We start from the raw sequence: 21872 nt of genomic DNA on the forward strand, positions 1-21872 counted from the left end.
AATAGTGCCTTTGGAAGACTACACAGAGTCTGGAAAAACAACCAACTGAAAAACCTCACAAAGATAAGCGTATACAGAGCCGTTGTCATACCCACACTCCTGTTCGGCTCCGAATCATGGGTCCTCTACCGGCACCACCTACGGCTCCTAGAACGCTTCCACCAGCGTTGTCTCCGCTCCATCCTCAACATCCATTGGAGCGCTTACACCCCTAACGTCGAAGTACTCGAGATGGCAGAGGTCGACAGCATCGAGTCCACGCTGCTGAAGATCCAGCTGCGCTGGATGGGTCACGTCTCCAGAATGGAGGACCATCGCCTTCCCAAGATCGTGTTATATGGCGAGCTCTCCACTGGCCACCGTGACAGAGGTGCACCAAAGAAAAGGTACAAGGACTGCCTAAAGAAATCTCTTGGTGCCTGCCACATTGACCACCTCCAGTGGGCTGATAACGCCTCAAACCGTGCATCTTGGCTCCTCACAGTTTGGCGGGCAGCAACCTCCTTTGAAGAAGACCGCAGAGCCCACCTCACTGACAAAAGGCAAAGGAGGAAAAACCCAACACCCAACCCCAACCAACCAATTTTCCCTTGCAACCGCTGCAATCGTGTCTGCCTGTCCCGCATCGGACTTGTCAGCCACAAACGAGCCTGCAGCTGACGTGGACTTTTTACCCACTCCATAAATCTTCGTCCGCGAAGCCAAGCCAAAGAAGAATAGGAGGGCTAACTTCCTGGACTTCAGTTTAAAATTCTTAAATCTTTGAATCTGTTCAGACTTCAGCTATGATCCTGCAGATTCATTTTAACATGTTCAATCCTCCATGAAGATTATTCTGACTCTTCTAATATTCCAAATCCTTTTTTAATGTTATTTTTCATTTTTTTTGTAAATATACATAGTAAAATCTTCAATTAAGAAATATATTAACTTTTTCATACAAAAAAATAAAAACCCCTACCCCCTCCTACAAAATATAAATCCACACACGGTCAGAGCTCACACTTATTTTATCCATAAAAAATTGATCTGGGAAATTTGCATCTGTTTATATTGTAACAGCATCTGTTATTATAGTTATTGTAATTGGGCCCCTATATGGTCCAAATATGGCTGCCATAGCTTGACAAATATATCATACTCGTTTTTTTAGATTGTATGTAATTTTTCTCATAGATTTTCAACTCTGCAGACCATTGTGCCATGAGTAATGGAGATTCAAACTTCCAAGTATTTGCCTTGTACTTAGCTTTTTTGACAAAAAAAATTGGAATTTAGTTAATTTATTACTTATTTCAATAAAATTATCCAAAAGATAAAGCTCTAGATCATCTGTGAAGCCAACCCCTGTTATTCTTGTTAATATTTCTGCCATGTCCTGCCAAAAAGGCCTTGCCTTCACATAAATGTTCCTATTTCAATCCCACATCTAAAACGAATCTCCCAATATTTCAGATTTGACCGATGTAGCTTCTGTGGTGTAAGATCTAATTGGTGTAGGAAGTTACACTGAGCCAGTCCATAACTTGCATTGACGATTGATGTCATACTATCCAAACACCAATCAGACCAACATTTTCCTGATATTGCAACACCTAAATTCAACTCCCATCTCTCCCCTGACCTCTGTGAACCTGGTTTTGCACTTTGACTTTGGAAAGCATAGTACATTTTTATGAATTTGGGAGTATTCCCCAGCCAGATCATTTGCTCCATTTCACTAACTTCATCTTTCTCTCAGGAACAACCTTAGCTGGAGGAAACAGAAGAAGGTCCTATTATCAGCTCCTTATTTCTGTTTAATTGATCAAAAGACACAAGAATCCCCTCTGCATTGCAATCTTTAATGTATCTTATTCCTTTGTCATACCAGGAGTTTAATATTTCTGTTACCTAGATTCATAGGCAACAACACATCCCTGCTTTTTTCCCCCCCTCATTGATTTCTTGCTATACTCTAATCACATGTATTAACGTTAGATTATCTGTCTTTTTTGTTGACCTAACACTCCCTTTATAAATAAAATTCTTTGCTGTCCCCTCTTATTTGAGTATAATCCCATTTGAATCCATATTAATTTTATAACCTGAAAATCTTCCATGTTTTTCTAGTGTTGTTTGTATATTCTCCAGAGACTCAGCTGGGTCAGATAAATATAATATCACATCATCAGCAAATAGGTTGATTTTATGTTCTTGTCCAACTTTGAAGTCTTTAATATCCAGATCTCTCCTTATTAACTCCGCCAGCAGTTCAATTGCAAGGATAAAAAACGCTGGGGACGGAGGACGCCCCTGTCTACTTGACCTAATTGAGGAAAACTGCTGACATTTGACTATTAGTTATAATTTTGGCTTGTGGTTTATGATAGTTTTTATCCAATTTATGAATATTCCACCTATTCCAAATTTCTCCACCTTTTTAGATCAAAAAGGCCATTCTAAATGGTCAAATGCCTTTTCCCCCATCAACGGAGACTGTTACACTTCTATTTTGATTTTGCTATATGTATTAAATTAAATAACCTCCCCAAACTATTTGAAGAGAGTCTTCCTTTAACAAATCCCACCTGTGAGAGGAGTCACGTTATGGAGTAGTGGCCGGTCAGGGAACTCCAGCCCTCTCCGGAAAAGTTGAAAAAAAAACACACAAAACACAAAGGCACAAACATAAAAATTCAAACAAAGTGAAAGCAAAGGTGGGAAGAAAATGGCAGCGAAGAAAGAAAAGTCGAAAGCAACGGGAAGAAGAGAAGAAGAAAGAACGTCGGAAGAAGGTGAAGGCCTTACCTGTCCGAGGAGGCCCGCCGCGGAGATAGAAGCCCGCTCCCTAAGGTCAGTGGAAGTCCCGAGCTCGGGACTACAAAAATGGCTCACGGAGCCAAGTAAAAGTGCGCATCCGCGCATGACAAAAAAAACACTGACGGGAGGGGGGACCAGCTGAGGAGTCAATCTCCACAGCTGAGAATGACAGCTGCAAAACAACAACAGGAAGAGAACATAGAAAATAAAGAGAACAAGAAAGAAGAGAGTAAAAAGAAAACAAGGAAACAGATGACCAACCCAGAGGAAGAAGAAGATAGAGAAATGGAAGAAGAAGGGAAAGGCAAGACAATGGATATATTTTTTTTAAAGAATATATGGAATCAGTAAAAGAATGGCAATTACAAGAATTTAGTGAAATAAAAAGAATTAAAAGTGCAGAAGAAAAAAATTAATAGATTAGAGATGGTCATGTCAGATATAGGAAAAAGAGTGGACAAGGTGGAAGAATGAGAAACAGGCGTAGAAATGGAAGTAGAGGACTTAAAAAAAGAAATTAGAAGAATCTAATAAAAAAGTTAATGAGACACAAGAGCTGTTAGCTCAGAAGATAGATATAATGGAAAATTATAATAGAAGAAATAATATAAAGATAGTGGGCCTTAAGGAAGATGAAGAAGGCAAGAATATGAGAGAATTTATAAAAGATTGGATCCCCAGGGTCCTAGGAAGACCAGAATTACAGGAAGAAATGGAAATAGAAAGGGCACATAGAACATTAGCCCTGAAACACCAGCCACAACAAAAACCAAGATACATTTTAGTAAAATTCTTAAGATATACAACAAGAGAAAATATATTGGAGAAAGCAATGAAGAAAATAAGAGAAGACAAAAAGCCACTGGAATACAAAGGTCCAAAAAATTTTTTCTATCCAGATATAAGTTTTGAACTCCTGAAGAAGAGAAAGGAGTTTAATACAGCAAAAGCGATCCTATGGAAAAAAGGATATAAATTAATGCTAAAGTAACCAGCGGTACTTAAAATAGTTATTCCAAGGCAGCAAAACAGACTATTCTTGGATCCGGAGGAAGCACGAAAATTTGCAGAACAACTACAAAACAGGCAGAGAGATGAAGACATGTAACGAGAGGAAAAATGACCACGAACTATATGTATGTGTGTATATGGGTGTATATATATGTCCTCTTCTAAAGCTTTCAGCTTTTCTTGTGTTTTAACCAAGTCATCTTACACTTGGCCCATTTATTGTATTAAATTGTCAATTGGCTATTTAAATTCAATCATCTTCTCTGACATGTATCTCATTGTGGCTTCAACACCTGTGAAACTATTGCATAAAATCTCCATCTTATCCAGGATTATATTCAGGTCTCGCGCCGACCCCCCCCCCCCCCCCACCCAAAGCACTACTGGGTTCAGCCAGTCCCAAGTCTGCTCTTGTGCCACTCTCTTTTGGGCTTTTACTTAATGTTCCTGGCCGAGTTGGTGTCTCTTGATTTTGTTTTTTGCTGTCTTGGCTTCTTAGTGTTTATTTTGTTCGTTCACAGAGGAAAAAAAAAATCTTAATTTTAAACAGTCTTTTTAATGCTCTTCATGGATAGCTCATCTAAGATGCATCTGTTTAGATCCTACACGTGGCCATGCCCCCCAATATTCCAAATTCTTTGCCAAAATTGGCAGTAGTGTCTTTAGCCATTGCCTTTCCACATGTAAGAATTTCCTTCCTTGAAAGCCCTGCCTCTTTATTCAGATCTCAATTCTCATGATCAAATTACATGAAATTGGTATCAGTTTGTTGTATATTCGACATTTCATTCCCAAATACAGTAAAATCTCTTATCTGGAGTTAAAGCAATGGGCATCCTCAAGCAACTGGCAAATTCACTCATCTGGCATCTACCATCTTAGGTGCTGGACCGGGGGTGAAGAGGGTGGGGGGGGGAGTGGGTGAGGAGGTTTACTATAACTGATCATTAAGATCAGTTCAAAAATGCAAAAGATTTAAAGTTTAACTATATATCGAGACAAACTTAATTCTATAATCTCTACTTTTGGTTGTCAGCCCTATTTAATGGAAAGTTTCATTGCTAATCTTGTTATAAAGATGCAGAATACTTCTATCATTACATTTGTCTGAAAATTTGTTCAGCGTTTAAAATTTGTTAATCAAATTGGAATAACTTTGAGCTTAATGTTTGAAATTGAATTTTACAAAATACATCTGTAAAATAATTGGATTAAAAAAATTATTTTAATTACTTATTTCTTGAGTGATTTGTTACTGAATGCAGAGATTTGGTTTTCAAGGTCATTTCTTTAAGATTCCAGCTGCGTTAGATTCTATAAATACACCTGTGTACACAAGGCTATTATGACATTAATAAATGGTATTTTCATGGATGCTGGCCAAGCTTTTGTTGAAGGTGTGGCTAAATTGGTTGAACTTAGACATAAGAAGTGGGTAATTATTGATGGGACTATACTATTAGCTCCCCAGTGGTAAGCAGGAACTGGAGGAGTTAGTATGTACAGTAAAATCCCCAGTATCAGGCACTTACGGGGATTGCATATGCCAGATATGCAAATTTTACAATTCCATGAGACACACTCTTGCAATACCTAACTAATACACCTATATTAAGAAAAATTTAAAAAAAAATGTGCAAAATCTCAAGTACATTTTATATATATATATATATCAGTATTGTAGTCCTCAATTGTGTAATGTTCACTTTAATCAGGTAATTTGAGTTACTTATAAAATTTAAATTTGAACCCCAGTTGCTGGTGCTGTAACACCATTGCGCTAACCATGCTGTCATAATTATCTGCCCTTCCCCAAGTTTACAGATAAAGCCTTATACTAATAAAAAATTAAAGACTCTTACTTAGCAGGGCTAGGGAAACTCTTTGAGAGAGTCACTGCAATGGTGAACGGCATTGGCTGGCTCTTCATCCTGGGTGCCACCATTTTATTCAAACACAACTTTACTGAAACTTTTTTCAAACAACTGCTGTGGGTGAGGCACAACCGGGGCACTCCCATCTTCACCAATGGGTCGTGGGTTTCTTTGGAGAACATATCGGCGATTTTATTGTATAGAGATTGCAGATGACTATAAACATTAAAAAAAACCTTACAGCACTGTACAGGCCTTTCGACCTTCCACGTTGTGCCAACCCATATAAAAGTGCTAAACCCTCCTGACCCTATAACCTTCTACTTTCCTTTTGTCCTTGTGCCTATCTAATAGTCTTTTAAAGGCCCCTAATGTTTCAGTCTCTACCACCACTCCTGGCAAGGTATTCCAGGCCTCAACAACTCTTTATTTAAAAAAAAACTTACCCCTGATGTCTCCCCTATACTTCCCTCCCTTAATTTTATACGCATGTCCTCTAGTGGTTGTTATTCCAATCCTAAAAAACAGGTATTGGCTGTTCAACCTATCTATGGCTCTCATAATTTTGTAGATCTCTATCAAGTCCACTCTCATCCTTCTATGCTCCAAAGAGAACAGTCCCAGCTTTGCCAACCTTGTCTCATAAGACATGCCCTTCAATCCTCTGCACCCTTTCCATAGCCCCCACATCCTTCCTATAATAAGATGACCAGAACTGGACACACTACTCCAAATGTGGTCTCACCAGAGACTTCTAAAGCTGCAAAATGACTTCTCTACTCTTGTACACAATCCCCCTATTATTGAAACCCAGAATCCCATAGGCTTTTTAAACTATCCTATCAACCTGAGCAACTACTTTGAGAGATATATGGACATGAATCCCAATATCCTTCTGTGCATCCGCGCTCTTAATGAACCGACCATTAACCTTGTACTCAGCTTTTCGATTTGTCCTGCCAAAATGCATCACTACACTTGTCCGGATTGAACTCCATTTGCTATTTTTCTGCCCAACACTGCATTATTGTCTATGTCCTCTTGCAACCTCTGACAACTTTCAACTCCATCTACAATTCTTCCAATCTTCATGTCACCCGTAAACTTACCCAACCTTTTGTATCATCATCTAGATCATTTATAAAAATCACAAAGAGCAAAGGGCTGAGAACAGATCCCTGTGGCTCTCCACTAGTCACTGCCCTCCATGCAGAGTACCTCCCTTCCACCACTACCCTCTGTCTTCTTCCAGCAAGCCAATGTTTTAACCAGATAGCCAAGGTTCCACTGATCCCATGCCTCTTGACCTTCTGGTTGAGTCTCTTGTGGGAGATCTTATCAAACGCCTTACTGAAATCCATATGGACCACATTTACAGTCCTAGTGTAATAATAGGTGATTTTAACTTCTCCAATTTGATTGGGATTTCTGTAGTGCTTTGGGTTTGGATTGGATATAATTAGTTATGTTGAGGAAAGTTTTCTTAATATGTGGATGGCCCTGCCAGAGATGGTCTCCCAGTACTTCCTCTTAAGAAATGAGTGCCTGAATTATCTATGGGAAGCACATTGGGGCCAGCAACCTTGTATTCTATTGGTTTTAAGAGTTATGGAATAAAGATTAGAAATGGTCCACAAGATGAAGTCCTTAATTCAGGCAAGGCTAATTTTTAATGCATTAGATAAGAACTTCTTAAGGCTGATTGGGTTGCTTGTGGATAAAAGGATATCTGGCAAGTGAGAGGTTTTTAAAAGCAAGATGGGGACAGTTCACATCAATCCAGTGAAGGGCAAAGTTGGCAGGATTAGCAAACCCTTGTTGAGGAATGATATTTGAGGCTCTGATCAGAAAATGGAAGAGACCTATGTTTGGTATAGATTCAAAATTCCTTCATTTTCATGAATACTATGGAACATGTAGTAATACACAAAATTGCCTTCTACCTTCTGCAAGGAATACAGTTGCCATTAGTGTTGCCCAGAACCCCTGTCATTAAGAAAGAGAGGCATAAGAGATTCCTGAATCACCGAGTGTCTGTGGATTCACTTTCTGCGTTCCTGCAGCCTTTGCACCCACACAGACTTCTGTTCAATCCTTTGACAACCTGAGCTCCAGATACAAACCTCCAATATGATCAGAAGGTTTTTAGTGCCTGAGCCCCTTCGGGAGACCTTCTTGCACTCGGCACCCTCTCAAATCCCGGTTCTGATATCTGGTTCTCTTGAGCATTCTCCAGCAGCCCGCAGCCTGTGTGGGTCCTTTGACCACAAGTCGCCCGCATCCTGAGTCTCTTGCCAGTCTGTTGCTGTGGTCACTGCCCTCTATGGTGGTCTCCTCTTCTTCTCTTCCTCAAGGGAGATGTGCTATTTATTTTTGATGACCTGAGCCAGTTCATTGCTCCCTAGGAATCTCCAACTCCTTGAGGCCACTGCCAATCATAGGCGCCACCATCTTGAGCACCTAGACAGTTGAGATCAAGAAAATTCCTAGCATATAAGGGATATAGGAATACACTTGAAAGAGAAATTAGTTGGAAAATAAGGGCATGAGATAGCTTTGACATCTAAGTAAAGGAAAATCCTAAGCAATTCTTTTAAGTATGGTGAGAATAAAAGGGTAATGGAGGCCAGAATGGGTACCATTAAAGATCAATTGTGCTTTTATGTGTGTAGTTGAAAGAGTTGAGTGAGGTCCTAAATGAGTATTTCTGGTCTATTTACTGTGGAGAAGGTCATGGAAACTGCAGAATTCAGAGAAATGAACAGTGATATCTTAAAACCTATCCACATTACAAAAGAGGATTGGTCACTTGTCTTAACACACACAAGATGGATAAATCCACAGGATTTGACCATGTATCTTGGGAGACAAGCAAGGGGAGGTTTTTCTTTTCAGCAATGTTGGAAAAATTTGAAAAAATTAACATAAATTAACATAATTATTCACCTTGGGGTCATTTACACTGCACCTCTTAAGTTCCTGTGCACGTTAGTCCAGGTGAATTTATGTGGAGAACGTGGCCTGAATCATCTGCTAGATGTCGAATTCATGAGGTGAGTTTTGTGGTGCAATTTAGACTACAGGCTTCCTCCAAAAAGTAGTTGGGGTCCTGCAGGATAAATCGTGGTGCATGTAACGGCAAATTTTGTTGATTGTGCTGTTACATGCCTGCAGTCTAAAAACCACTAGTGTTAGTCACAAGTAATGTACTGGCAAACTGGAGCATGCTGTGCATATAAGAAGGGCTGGAAAGATAAGCCAGCCTAACTTCAATGTTGGGACTGTTACTGGAGAGGACTTTGGGAGACTGGATCAACCAGCATTTTTGAAAGGCAATGACTGATTAAGGACAGTCATCATGGCTTCGTGAGTGGGAAATGGTGCTTCATGAATGTAATTTTGTTTTTGAAGAGGCAACATAAAGGATTGTAGATGGCAAGCAGTAGATGGACTTTGACAAGTTACAGCATGATAAGCTCATTTAGAAGATTAGATCGTGTGGGATCCAGGGAAAACGAACCAATTGATCACAGATTAACTTAGCACCAGAGGAGGTGAATTATTCAGAGAGACTGGATAGAGTCGGCTTTTTCCCCCCTGTAGTGTACAGTGGGGAAGGGGAACCTTAGAGAGGTAATGTGCTCTAGACTGCAACAGAACAGATAACAGGCTGTTCAGCCCTTCTAGTCTGTGCCAACCATCATCTCGCTAGTCCCACTGACCTGCTCCCATTCTATAACCCTCCAGACCATTCCTATCCATGTATGTATCCAATTTATTCTTAAAACACAGATCGAGCCCACATTCACCACATCAGATGGCAGTTCATTCCACACTCCTACCACTCTCTGAGTGAAGAACTTTCCCCTTGTGTTTCCCTTAAACCTTCCAACCCCCCCATTGCTTAAAACTATGACCTCTCGTATTTATCTCCCCCAATCTGTGGAAAAAGCCTACTCACATCCACTCTTCAATGCCTCTAATAATCTTGTAAGCTTCAATCAAATCTCTCCTCATTTTCCTTCATTCCAAGGAATAAAGCCCTAACCTGTTTAATCTTTCCCTGTAACTCAACTCCTGAAGACTCAGCAACATCTTAGTCAATCTTCTCTGTACTCTTTCAAGTTAGATGGCCAGAAGTGCACACAATATTCCAAATTTTGCCTCACCAATGTTTTAAACCACTTCAACTTAATATTCCCAACTCCTATACTCAATACTTTGATTTATAAAGGCTGATGCCAAAAGCTCTTTACAACCCTGTCCACCTGAGACGCCACCTTCAGGGAACAATGTATCTGTATTCCCAGCTCTCTCTGCTCCTCTTCTCACCTCCGTGCCCTACCATTTACTGTGCATGTCCTACCTTGGTTTGCCCTTCCAAAATGCATCACCTCACACTTGTCTGCATTAAACCCCATCTGCTACTTTTTGGCCATATGTAAAATAAAAAATGGGCATTGTTGAAGGGAATTACCTGTCTTTTCCCAGAGTAGGGGAATCTTAAAAAAATAGATGGCACAGTCTTAAAGTGAGGAGGAAAAGGTTTAAGATATTCCAGGCAACTTGATAACTACAGTGAATGGCAGATGTATGAAATGAGTTGCCAGTGGAAGCAGTAGAAGTGGATACATTACATTGTTTAAACGACATTGATGCAGGTACTTGTGTAGGAAAGTTGGGGTGGCATGGGTAGTGTAGCGCTTTACACAACGCTGTGAGAGCCCCAACCACCGGGATTCAAGTCTGGCACTGTCTACAAGGAGTTTGTACGTTCTCAGATTTCCTCCTGCCCTTCAATACATACTGGGGGGCTGTAGGCCAATTTGGTGCAATCGGGTGGCATGGGCATGATGCGCCTATAGGGCTTGTTACCATGCTGTATGTCTACATTTAAATTATTAAAAAAAAAACACATAAAAAATTTAAAAAGGATTTGTGGGGATTTTGGCCAAATGCAGTTAATGACCCTAGCTCAGATAGGCAACAAAGTAATGATGAATTTGGCCAAAGGGCTTGTTTCCATCCTGTATTATTCTGACTACAGTTGGCTGGGTGGTAGGAGTCAGAGGGTTGTAGTAGAGGACAGGTTTTCCAGATTGGAGGCCTGTGACCATTGGTGTGCTGCAGAGATCAGTATTGGGTCCTCTATTGTTTGTCATCATTATATTAATGACATGCATGAGACTTTAATAAGCAGAAGATACCAAAGTTGGGGGTATAATATTCAGTGTGGAAGGTTAAACAGGATTTGGGTCAAGTGGGGTAAGTGGGCCAAGGTATGGCTGATGGAATTGAACTCAAATGTGCATTTTGGGAAGTTAAGCCAGGACAGGACTTGTACAGTAAAAGTCAGGGACCTGGAGATTATTGTCGAGTAGAGAGACCTGGGGATATTGAAGGCCGCATGGGTAAGTGGTGAAGAAGCCATTTTCTTCGATTGGTTAAGGCATCGAATACAGGAGTAGGGACATCATGTTACAATTGTACGACATTGATAAGACCTTGTCTGGAGTACTGTGTGCATTTCAGGTTGATGCATACAGCATGTAATTAATCTGGAGAGGGTGCAGAAAAGATTTACAAAGATGTTACCAGGACTGGAGAGCTTGAGTTATAAAGAATGTCTGGATGGGCTTGGCTTTCTTTCCCTCTTGTGAAGGAGACTGAGCAGTAACCTTGTTGAGACATATTAAATTATGAGGAGCATGGATAAAGTGAATGCTCAGTTTTTCTCCTCGGGTAGAGGAGCCTAACTCTGAGTTAATAAGTTTAAGGTGGGGGTGGGGGGGGGGGGGGGAAATATTTAAAAAGGACCTGAGTGGCAACTTTTTTTAAACAGAGGTTGGTGAGTATGTGGAAGTGGTAGAGGAAGGTGCAATTGCAGTATTTAAAAGTCATTAAGACAAGTTCATGAATAAGAAAGCTATCGAGGAATATGGGCTAAATGCAGGCAAATGAGACCAGCTCAGACAAGCAATTAGCCAGCATGGCTGAAGGGCCTGTTTCTGTATTATACATCTCTAACTAAAGTGGATACAAAAAAGGATAGCCAATTGTCTAATTTTAATTCTACCATCCAGAAAGAAGTGCCATTGTTTGTACAATATTATTTAACTGTGAAATAATTTCCAGTTTATTGCCATTCATAGTTCTGTTGGGAAGTTGGTTTCATCTGTTTTCTTTTTGTGAAGAACAACTTGACATCTGCATTTACTTTTGTGCTCCATTGACATGCTATCATGGTTTAATATGTAACAAATCTTGTTTACCTGCAGCCTGGTGAGATTTTATACTCCCTCGTAACTGTACAGCTGAGAATTTTATTTGCTTTGTAAGTCCAAAATCTCTTGGTGCCTGCCACATTGACCACCGCCAGTGGGCTGATAACGCCTCAAACCGTGCATCTTGGCGCCTCACAGTTTGGCGGGCAGCAACTCCTTTGAAGAAGACCGCAGAGCCCACCTCACTGACAAAAGGCAAAGGAGGAAAAACCCAACACCCAACCCCAACCAACCAATTTTCCCTTGCAACCGCTGCAATCGTGTCTGCCTGTCCCGCATCGGACTTGTCAGCCACAAACGAGCCTGCAGCTGACGTGGACTTTTTACCCCCTCCATAAATCTTCGTCCGCGAAGCCAAGCCAAAGAAAGAAAGTCCAAAATCCAATTATCTTGATCTCTTTAACTTTATGTGCCACTTTTTTGATACTATTCATAGAGAATGTGTCTTTTTGGTTTTTGTCCTGAGCATTGCTTTTGTACTTCCCTTTTAAATGTCACTGTTTCAATATTGGATTTTTATTGGAACTAGCCAATTTATAATCTTGCATCTCCCTTTTTGAACCAACACTAATTGCAATTGCACGTGGGTGGGATTGATTCACTTTCATTATAACAGGTTTGGTTTTTGTCAGTTGCTCAGAAGTAATGCTCTGACCCTGTGTCAGGAGATTGAGGGCTGCAGTTTGTCATGGACTGCGTAGGGAGCAATGCTGGTCGCTGCTGATGGTGTAAGTGGTGATGCAAGGGTAATAGCTCGCATGCGCGAGTGTGTTAAGTGTCAGTACACAGGTGATGGATCTCAGACACAGGAGGAGGAGAATGCGAGTGTTGGGATCACTGATTTGGCAGTAAGCCAATGAGAAGGTCAGAGGGGTTTGGTTGGGTAGTGATTGGGGAGTTGAAGAATGAAATGTTGTGTCTATTGAATAATAAAGAAAACAGACTTCATGCTGTGCTGAAAGAAACTAGTGAGTGTATTCTTTATTTGTTTGTCAGCTGTGGGAAGTCAGTGTCATTACAAGTGTTAACCCCATGAGTTCACAGTACCGTCTAATTTAAATTGAATGGTGATGAGGATAAGTCCCTTACAGGAGTAGTTGAGGAGGTCAAACTGAAGATTCCCCCCCCCCCCCCCCCCTTTTTATTACTAATGCACCTGAGTGGTTCACGATTCTCAAAGTGTGTTTCTCTGCCCTTAGTGTGATGACTCAGAAGACAAAATACAGTTTACTCATGGAGTGTCTTCCAGAGCAGATTGCCTGTCTTGGTGGATCTGGATGGTAATCTCCCATATGATCATCTTAAAGTAGCTATTCAGTGGTGTACTCAGCCATCTAGGGAGATTCGTATTTCCTAATTACTAGCTGATGACAGCCTAGGCAAAAGGCAACCATCACAGATGTTGATTAAGTGGCACAGGCCAGCTGGAACAGGCCTGTTGGAGGTGATTTTTGGAAACCGGTTCCTTCGATGTTTATCTTGTCACGTGCAAGAGTATATTTGGTGAGTGTCTTTTGAATGCCCACTCTCAGTTCAATCCACAACCTCTGCATTGAAGATAGAAAGATTGGAACAAATGGAATTGGAAAAAACTACTTACTGTGCCTTGTGAAGCGCCAGCAACTTATCATTCATCCCTCCAATGTTGTCAGTTACCTGACGAGCCTTCAACCTGGCTCCTGCCCTTTCTGAGCCTTGCTCAAGTGTTTCCCTCACCTAGTGATCCTATTGTATAGTCATACAGATGTTAAATATTAACCCACCTTATAGAGACGGGGTTCTCCAGTGGTAGTGCAGGCTTGTAGATTGCCCCCAGACCGTCCTAAAATGGTGAAATCAAACTTCGACCATGTGCAAGAGTTGGAGTAGTCAGCAGATTGACAGCTGCTGGGCTTCAGCATAGCGTGTGGTTACACAAACATCTCCTGAAGATTCACAGCCTTGTGGTGATTAATGTGCCCTGAACAATTCTACTGTGCCTGACCAATACAACATCCTCAATTTACAAGACTTCTCAGCAAACCTCAATGGCTTACTATCAGATTCCAGTTGAGCCCTCTTGATGTTGCGAAGAGTACAGTAGTTACCCCTTTTGGCACATTTGAGTTTCTGCGAATGCCATTTGGTCTATGGAATGCAGCTCAAACATTCTAGCAGTTAATGGACCATGTACTTACTGGCCTCGATATTCTGGTCGCAAGCATGGATGAAGAGGAGCACAAGTGCTACCTTTTCACTGTTTCAGAGGCATCGATCCCAGAAAATGCAATTTTGGTACTTCTGATATATTTTTGGGACATTGAGTTATGCAACATGGTATTTTGTCTGATCAATTGAAAGTGTGAGAGATTCGAGAATTTGCTACATCTGTTGTGTTTGACCAGTTGGGACATAATTTAGGCATTAACATTTATCTCCAATTCATGCCGAATGCTATTAACCCTTACTGAACTACCAAGTCCATGTTCAAAAGACCATTAACTTTGGGAGATGGTGCCATGTGTGCTTTCAACGATGTGAAGACTGTGCTTGTAATGCCACAGTGGTTGTACGTCCAAACTGGTTGTATGTCCAAAGCCTTGCTCTCTCACCATGGATGCATCTGTCAGTTCTGTGGGAGCAGTATTAGGACAAGCCTGTGGGCAATTGGAACCTCTAGTTTTTTTAGCCAAGCTGTAAACAGCTCAGGCAAAATATAGTATGTTTGGTCGAGAACTCTTGGCCATTTATCTCGCAGTGAAACTTTTCAGCTTTTTAATGGAAGGTTGCCCTTCCTTTGACCATTTTTATAGACCACCACCTCTTACGTATACCGTGAGTATAAGTACATCGCCGGATCAGCTCTCGTCTCCACTTTCAAGATATGCCTCTGGATGAATGAGGTGAAATGTTGGCTTGCGATTTATTTATTTCCCCCCCCTACCCCCCCCCCCCCCCCACAGGAAGGCCTAGGTCTTTTGTGCTGGTGGCTGTGAGATGGGAAATTTTTGAGTCTCTTCACAATCTGTTGCATCCTGGTAGAAGAGCATCAATCAATCTAGTGTCAGAATGTTTTACCTAGCCTCATGTTAAATGGGATGTTGGATTATGGGCAAGGACCTGCTTGCCGTGTTAACACTCTAAGGCAGGGGTGTCAAACTCAAATTCACGGAGGGCCAAAATTAAAAAATGGACTAAGTCGAGGGCCGAACTAAATATTTATTGAATATTTTCAACAACATCTGCATGTTTTCTCTTTCAACATATGTAATGTTAAACTTTTTCTTATTAAAATAAATGTTTAATAATAGTTTTGGATAAACTCTTTCCAGAATGAGAAATAAAATATTCAATAAATAATATTTCTCTATAGAGGATTTGTCAAATGTTGCTAGTGTGCTGTGGAATAGTAAAATCTGAGGGCTATTGAGAATGTGGGAGAATAAAATGATTCCTGAAACAATCAAATGGGTGACTGATTGTGGGCATGAACTCTAGCAGGGTTGTTTGCCATGCCCTTTTTCCATTGGTACAGATATCCTTTGATTTACACACTTTTCAAGTTTTATGGCTAATGAGCTTGTATCCAGGTGCAGGAGCATTTTTAACCAGGAATATATTTATGACTGTGACATGAAACTATTGGAAGATCGTTTTATCCTGAGATTAAAGTTCATAATACTTACTCAGGCCTGAATGCGGGAGGGCGGGGTTTGCGGGCGATCGGGTTGGACAACGACAGTGCGGGGGCATCAGCTCTCGCTGCAGGGCGGCATCTCGGTGGATCAGCGGCCCCGTCACCGTGAGTCACGGGTCGGCCTGTGGCAGGAAGGGGGAGTGGGCAATGGTCCTGGCAAGGTCAGGCCCGAGGCCTCCGGTTCTGAGCGCTGGGAAGCGGCCTTGGCTTCCCCTGACACCGGCCAGGCCGCACTGCGGTGGGGGGGCGGGCTGGGAGACACAACAGTGCGGGGGCATCGGCTCTCGCTGCTGGGCGGCATCTCGGCGGATCAGCGGCCCCGTCACCGTGAGTCGCGGGTCGGCCTGCGGCAGGGAGGGGGAGTGGGCAATGGTCCTGGCAAGGTCAGGCCCAAGGCCTCCAGTTCTGGGCGTTGGGAAGCGGCCTTGGCTTCCCTTGACACCGGCCAGGCCACGCTGTGGTGGGGGGGGCGGGCGGGGGGACACGACAGTGCGGAGGCACTGGCTCTCGCTGCAGGGCGGCATCTCGGCGGATCAGCGGCCCCGTCACCGTGAGTCGCGGGTCGGCCTGCGGCAGGGAGGGGGAGTGGGCAACGATCCTGGCGAGGTCAGGCCCGAGGCCTCCGGTTCCGGGCGCTGGGAAGCGGCCTTGGCTTCCCCTGACACCGGCCAGGCCCCAAAACCAGAGTCCACGGTGAGACCCTGCAACGTAAACAGAGGAGGTGGGGGTGATTAGCAGGCTGACGCCAATGCATTCTGGGATTTATAGTATTAGCTGTGCATGCGCTATACTGGCGCGGCGGCCAGCGGGCCACCTCTAATACATTTTTGAAATGATCTTGCGGGCCAAATATAATTATATCGCGGGCCAAATCTGGCCTGTGGGCCAGAGTTTGACATGTGTGCTCTAAGGTCTCCAGACATATGAAATCTAAGATGGGGAATTTTGTTGTTCTGGATTGCCTCTTCCTGCACCTAGACTTGGTTGGCCCGCTTCTGCCATCTCTGGGATGTACTTATCTTCTCACGTGCGAAGACTGGATTACCAGGTGGCAGGAGGCCATTCCTTTCATTGACATCTCTGGAGATGGTCGCTAGTGCTTTCGTAATCATTTGATTCCATCTTTGTGTTCTGGTCACTATTACAACAGATTGAAATTCTCAGTTCGAGCTCTCACTGATATTCTGGACACTATCTGTATTTGCACTATGGCTTACCGTTTGCAGGCCAATGGCCTTGTTGAGCATTTCCATTGACAATCGAAGGCAGAATTAACATCAGGTGGTGATGTATTTATGTGGGGCGAACGTTTGTCCTTGGAGTGCTTACTGCTATTAAGGCAGATCTTGGATGTTCAGTGGCAGAGCTAGTATGTGGCACTATGTTAACCTTGCCAGACAAATTTGTGAATCAGAGTCCAAGCAGAATGCTCTACGACCCAGCTAGTTACGTTGATCATCTTTGGGAAAACACAAGATTACTCCAACCTACTCCAATGCGGCAGGCGTCATCTGCAGTGTAGGTGTCGAATGATTTACAATGCTGAACTCGTCTGTTCTTTCAGCATGATGCTATTCGCTAACCACATCAGCCTGTTTATGATGGTCCTTCAGGTCTTATAATGTCACCCAAAGACTTTTGTGATCAACAGGAATGGAAAAGCTGACGTGGTTTCCATTGACAGGTTGAAGCCGGCGTATGCTGATGGTCCACTTTCTGCGTCGGAGCCAGAGTTAGAGGACCAGTCGTACCCTTGCCATTTGGACCGTGCATCGCCTGCCTTGCACTATCATTCAAGATCGGGCTAAAGTGTCAGCCCTCCGGACTGTTATGTGGTGGAGACCGTTCCAATCAGTCATCTCCTTGCATGGTTCAGAGGCTGAGGTGGGGGCTGTTGCGGTCACTTCGTCAGGAGTGGTGCTGGCTACTGCTGATGACATCAAGGAAGCAATGCACAGGAGTAATAGCATGCATGCGCAGGTGTATTAAGTGCCAATATACGGATGATGGATCTCAGGGACAGGAGGGGGAGAGAGAAAGCATGAGGATCACCCATGTGGCAGTGAGCCAATGAGAAGATCAGAAGGATTTGGGTTGTTGGTGTTTGGGGGGTGGGTTGAAGAATGCAGTATTGTGTCTAGTAAATAATAAAGAAGGTCAACTTCATGATGTATTGAAAGAAACGAGTGAGTGTAATCTTGTTTGTAAGCTGCAGTAAATCATTGCTGTTACAATACTGTGATTTGAGCACAATATCTGTGCTGACATCTCAGCATAGTACAAGTACTCCCCGACTTATGACTACAATTGGGACCAAAGGATTGATCGTATCTCGAAATGAACGCGTCAGAATTTTGCCCGCGCACGTGGAGTACCAAAGTTTTAAAGCAAAGTTCTTAATCAAATCTATTTTTCATCATAGCTTTGATGATAACAACTTAATGCTTCCTGAATTTGTTGATAAACCTTGGTGAATCTTTCCACATTCTGATCCATGCTTGCCTTTTTAGTCAGTGTCCTGGGGTGCATAGGCTGGGTGCAGCTATCTTAATCCTGCATGCACATAGGAATCAAGATGGCTGTGCCCAGCCGACAGACACCAACTAACAAGGTAAGTACGCACATTTTTGGTTCTTGCGTGCCCTGTATCCCTGTTGTAGTTAGTCAAATGCAAAATAATCTGTGTCAATTTTGTATTTAAAAAAAATTTGGTCATGTGCGGATGGATGCAAGTCACATAGGTCATAAGTTGAGGAGTACCTGTACTGGATTGTCCATGCGAGATATCAAACTGGATATCCTTAAGCTCTTTCGAACCACTAGACATTTTGATAATGATGAGTTTGTCATATAAACTCTGTCGAAAGTGGGAGAGTCGTAGGCAAAGGATTCCTACTGTATACCAAAGAACTTTTAGTGGCTGCAAAGGATTTTGAAATCTCCATGGATACTAAGTCAATTGATTTTTGAACTATATTCAAAGTAGTGATGTGATTTAGTATAATTTTTGTTCAGCCCTTCTGCGAAGCGCCTTGAAACATTTTTATAATAAATGGAAGTTACTGTGGGGGCTTTTTTTTTGTTAATCAAGCTACAATAGTTATAAATAAAAAATACTGCAAATGAAAATTTGTAAAATAATTGGATGAGAAACACATTGACAATTCTCCTTTAACTGGCTTGCTCTAAAATACAATATTTTAAAAGAAATAATATTTTTCCCATTTGTTGTGCTAACTTGCACTGACTGTTGGCTGACAGTCCTGTTGAGTGCAGCAGCATCGGACCATGGACATCACATTTTAAAAAAAAAAGACCAGCAGTTCATAATCTTATGTGAAGGAGCTGGGTACAACTTGCACATGTCCTTTCAGTCTAGCACGCAAGGTGCATATGCAGTGACCATGTCTCCTATGGCTTTTATTTCTATGGTTGCTGACTTCCAGGATTAAAAAAAAAATCTTTCTTTTAATTAATATGGATATTTTGAGTTAATTTGTTGAATATGCTAAGGATGATAGTGAAAGTTTTAAGTGAGTTAAAATATTTTCAACGACATTTCGAAATGATGGAAAAGCTGCAAAAACATCATTGGGGTTAGGCGGTGGATTTACTTTGTTTGGGGCCTGTTGGCCATTTGCTGCCTGCTTTGCTTCGCAGAATGGCCATGTCTGATCCATATTTATTAATCTTAGTAAGTATTTAGTTAATCTATTAGCTAATAATTTCGATACAATGTTATAATCTGTATTCAGAGTGGCCATGTCAGCAAGGCAGAGGAATTGCTGGGAGTCCCTTGCTTGTAAAAGGTCAGCACAAATTCTAGGATTCCGCAGCATGCAAACAAATTCAGGGCCAGATCCTGGATGATCCAGTTCAACAATATTTATATCTGTGTGAAATAATGTCTGACCGCAACCAAAATATTTCAAATGAGTTCATTGTATTTGTAAAACTATTTCTGATCTGTTTACTGTTTATAAATTGTTCATTACTCCTATGTAGAAATTGCACACCTTGCATTTCTTACAATTGTTGAACTTCTCACAGAACTGAAACTTTTTAATTGCAGTTTTAAAACTTTTTTTATAGTTGACTTGGTCACCTATATCACAAGGTTTCAATGGGACATGGCAAAGTATCCAATCAAGCAGTCTTTGAAAAACATTTCTGAAATCATCACTAAGGTTGGTGTCTTTTAGGTTATTTCTTGAACTTTATGTAATTTTTCAACACTAGTCCTATGAATAGCTCAAATTCCTTGTGATATTTGTGAATGTTTGATCTTGTTCAAGTACTTGCTTTAATCATGAGATGAGTAAAAAACAAATGAAATTATGTTCAAATGGAGATGTTCTATAGATTTTCTGTTAGATTCTTGTATGGTAGCATTGATGTTTAAGAAACTAAAATGATTGCAATGTTTTTGCATGTAATCCACCCAAGCTTAAATTATTTAAAAAGGTCTAACACTATGCCAGATACCTGTATTGAACAAACTACATTTGCTCTTGATGGGATCATCCTTCCACCGACAAGAGTTGAAATATAATATGGCATAAAAAAAATGATCTCATTGGCTGATATTGATGTCCCCAGCATTTTGGAATGCTGTCCATCATTTAGACAGGGAAAAAGATTATCGAAGATTACAACAGGAACTAGATGAATTGGAATGGTTCATTTTGACCAGTGCAACGTATTGCACCTTGGTAGATGAAACCAGGCGAGGGCTTGCATGGTGTATGGCAGGGCCTTGGGAAATGTCTAGAACTTGGGGGGTACAGGTACATAGTTCCATAAAAGTGATGATGTATGTAGATAGGGTGATGAAAACAGTTGACATGTTTGCTTTCATTGGTCGGGGCATTAAGTACAGGAGCAGGGTTGTTATGTTACAACTCTACAGGGTGTTGATGAGACCACGCTTAGAATATTATGTGCAGTTTTGTATATTGCAGTGCAGAAAGGATTCAGGAGAATGTTGTTGGAATTGACTCGATAGACTGGGACTTTCCTCCATGGAGGGAAGGAGGATAAAGGAAAAATTTGTAGAAATTTATAAAATCATGAGGGACCAAATAAAGTTAAATAGTTGTAGCCTTTTTCCCCTGAGTAGGGGAATCTAAAACTGGAAGGCATATATTTCAGGTGAGAGGGAAATATTTAAAAGGGACTTGAAGAACATCATCTTCAAACAGTGGTAATTATTTGGAATATATTGCCAGAGGAAATGATTGAAGAGGGAACAATTGTAACATTCAAAAGGCTGAAATATGAATTGGAAGGCCTACAGCTTCCTAACTTTTAAGAATTGATTATCAAGCAGTTCTTTTGAAGGAGTAGAAAAGCTGGTGTAGGTTAAAATAGTTAGTTAAAATAGGAGAGAGATTTGCAGAGGAGCTTGTATACAAATGGAATTCAAAATTATTAATTGGGGTTAAAGAGACACCATTGCTGAAATATTTGATTATGGTTTGGAAAAAGATAAATGACAAAATTGGAATAAAAGGAAGTATATCCCCTAAGATGCCTTTAATTCAAAACCAACGTATCTTTTTCAAAAAATAATCGGTTTTTAATTATTTGGTTTAGTTATGGGTATTAAAATATTGAAGATTGTTATGGCCAATTGATAGCCTTTGAACAGTTGAGAATAAATATGGAATACCTAACAATACTTTATTTCCAACTGACAGTATATTTAAGGGAAAAGTTAGGTTTAGAGATGCAGTTACTCATTTGTAATGAGGTGGAAACTCTTATTAGGAGAGGAAATACTAAGAAATTCACCTCTGCAATATATCTTTCATTGCAAAAGGGAATTATTAAATAAGGAGTGGATAAATCCAGACAGAAATGGGAGCTAGACTTGAATATTATAATTGATGAGGGACAAGATAGTATGACAAATTAATGTAAGATACAGATTACTTATTTTTAACACCACAAAGATTGAATAGATTGAAATCCGATTTATCAGATCAATGTTTCAGGTACATTCAACTTGGTCATGTTCCAAGGTAAAACCTTTCTGGGTGGATTTAGGGAATTTCTTAGGTCAGAGGTTAGGTGCTCTTGGATCCCGAATCCGGACACCCATGTGTTGATGAGTGCCGTGGCGCAGGTTTCTGTGGTGGTATCAGTCAGCGAGACCTCCTCAGGCAACCCAGTAGAGCGGTCAACCATAGTCAAGAGGTATATTGCTCCATGGGAAACTGGTAA

General features: G+C 41.3%; 1 protein-coding gene across 5 annotated transcripts in view; it reads left to right on the forward strand.

The window, feature by feature from the left end:
- The window catches only part of atp6v1c1a (ATPase H+ transporting V1 subunit C1a), a 128132-nt gene that overhangs the window by 71928 nt on the left and 34332 nt on the right, over positions 1-21872 (forward strand). For all 5 annotated transcript variants that reach the window (XM_069920485.1, XM_069920484.1, XM_069920486.1 and 2 more), the window contains one exon: positions 19740-19834. In XM_069920485.1, the coding sequence (XP_069776586.1) occupies positions 19740-19834 (95 nt within the window). The remainder of the gene's footprint in view (positions 1-19739; positions 19835-21872) is intronic.

The sequence above is a fragment of the Narcine bancroftii genome, chromosome 2 (assembly GCF_036971445.1).
Source record: "Narcine bancroftii isolate sNarBan1 chromosome 2, sNarBan1.hap1, whole genome shotgun sequence".
In the NCBI taxonomy this organism is placed as follows: Eukaryota; Metazoa; Chordata; class Chondrichthyes; order Torpediniformes; family Narcinidae; genus Narcine; species Narcine bancroftii.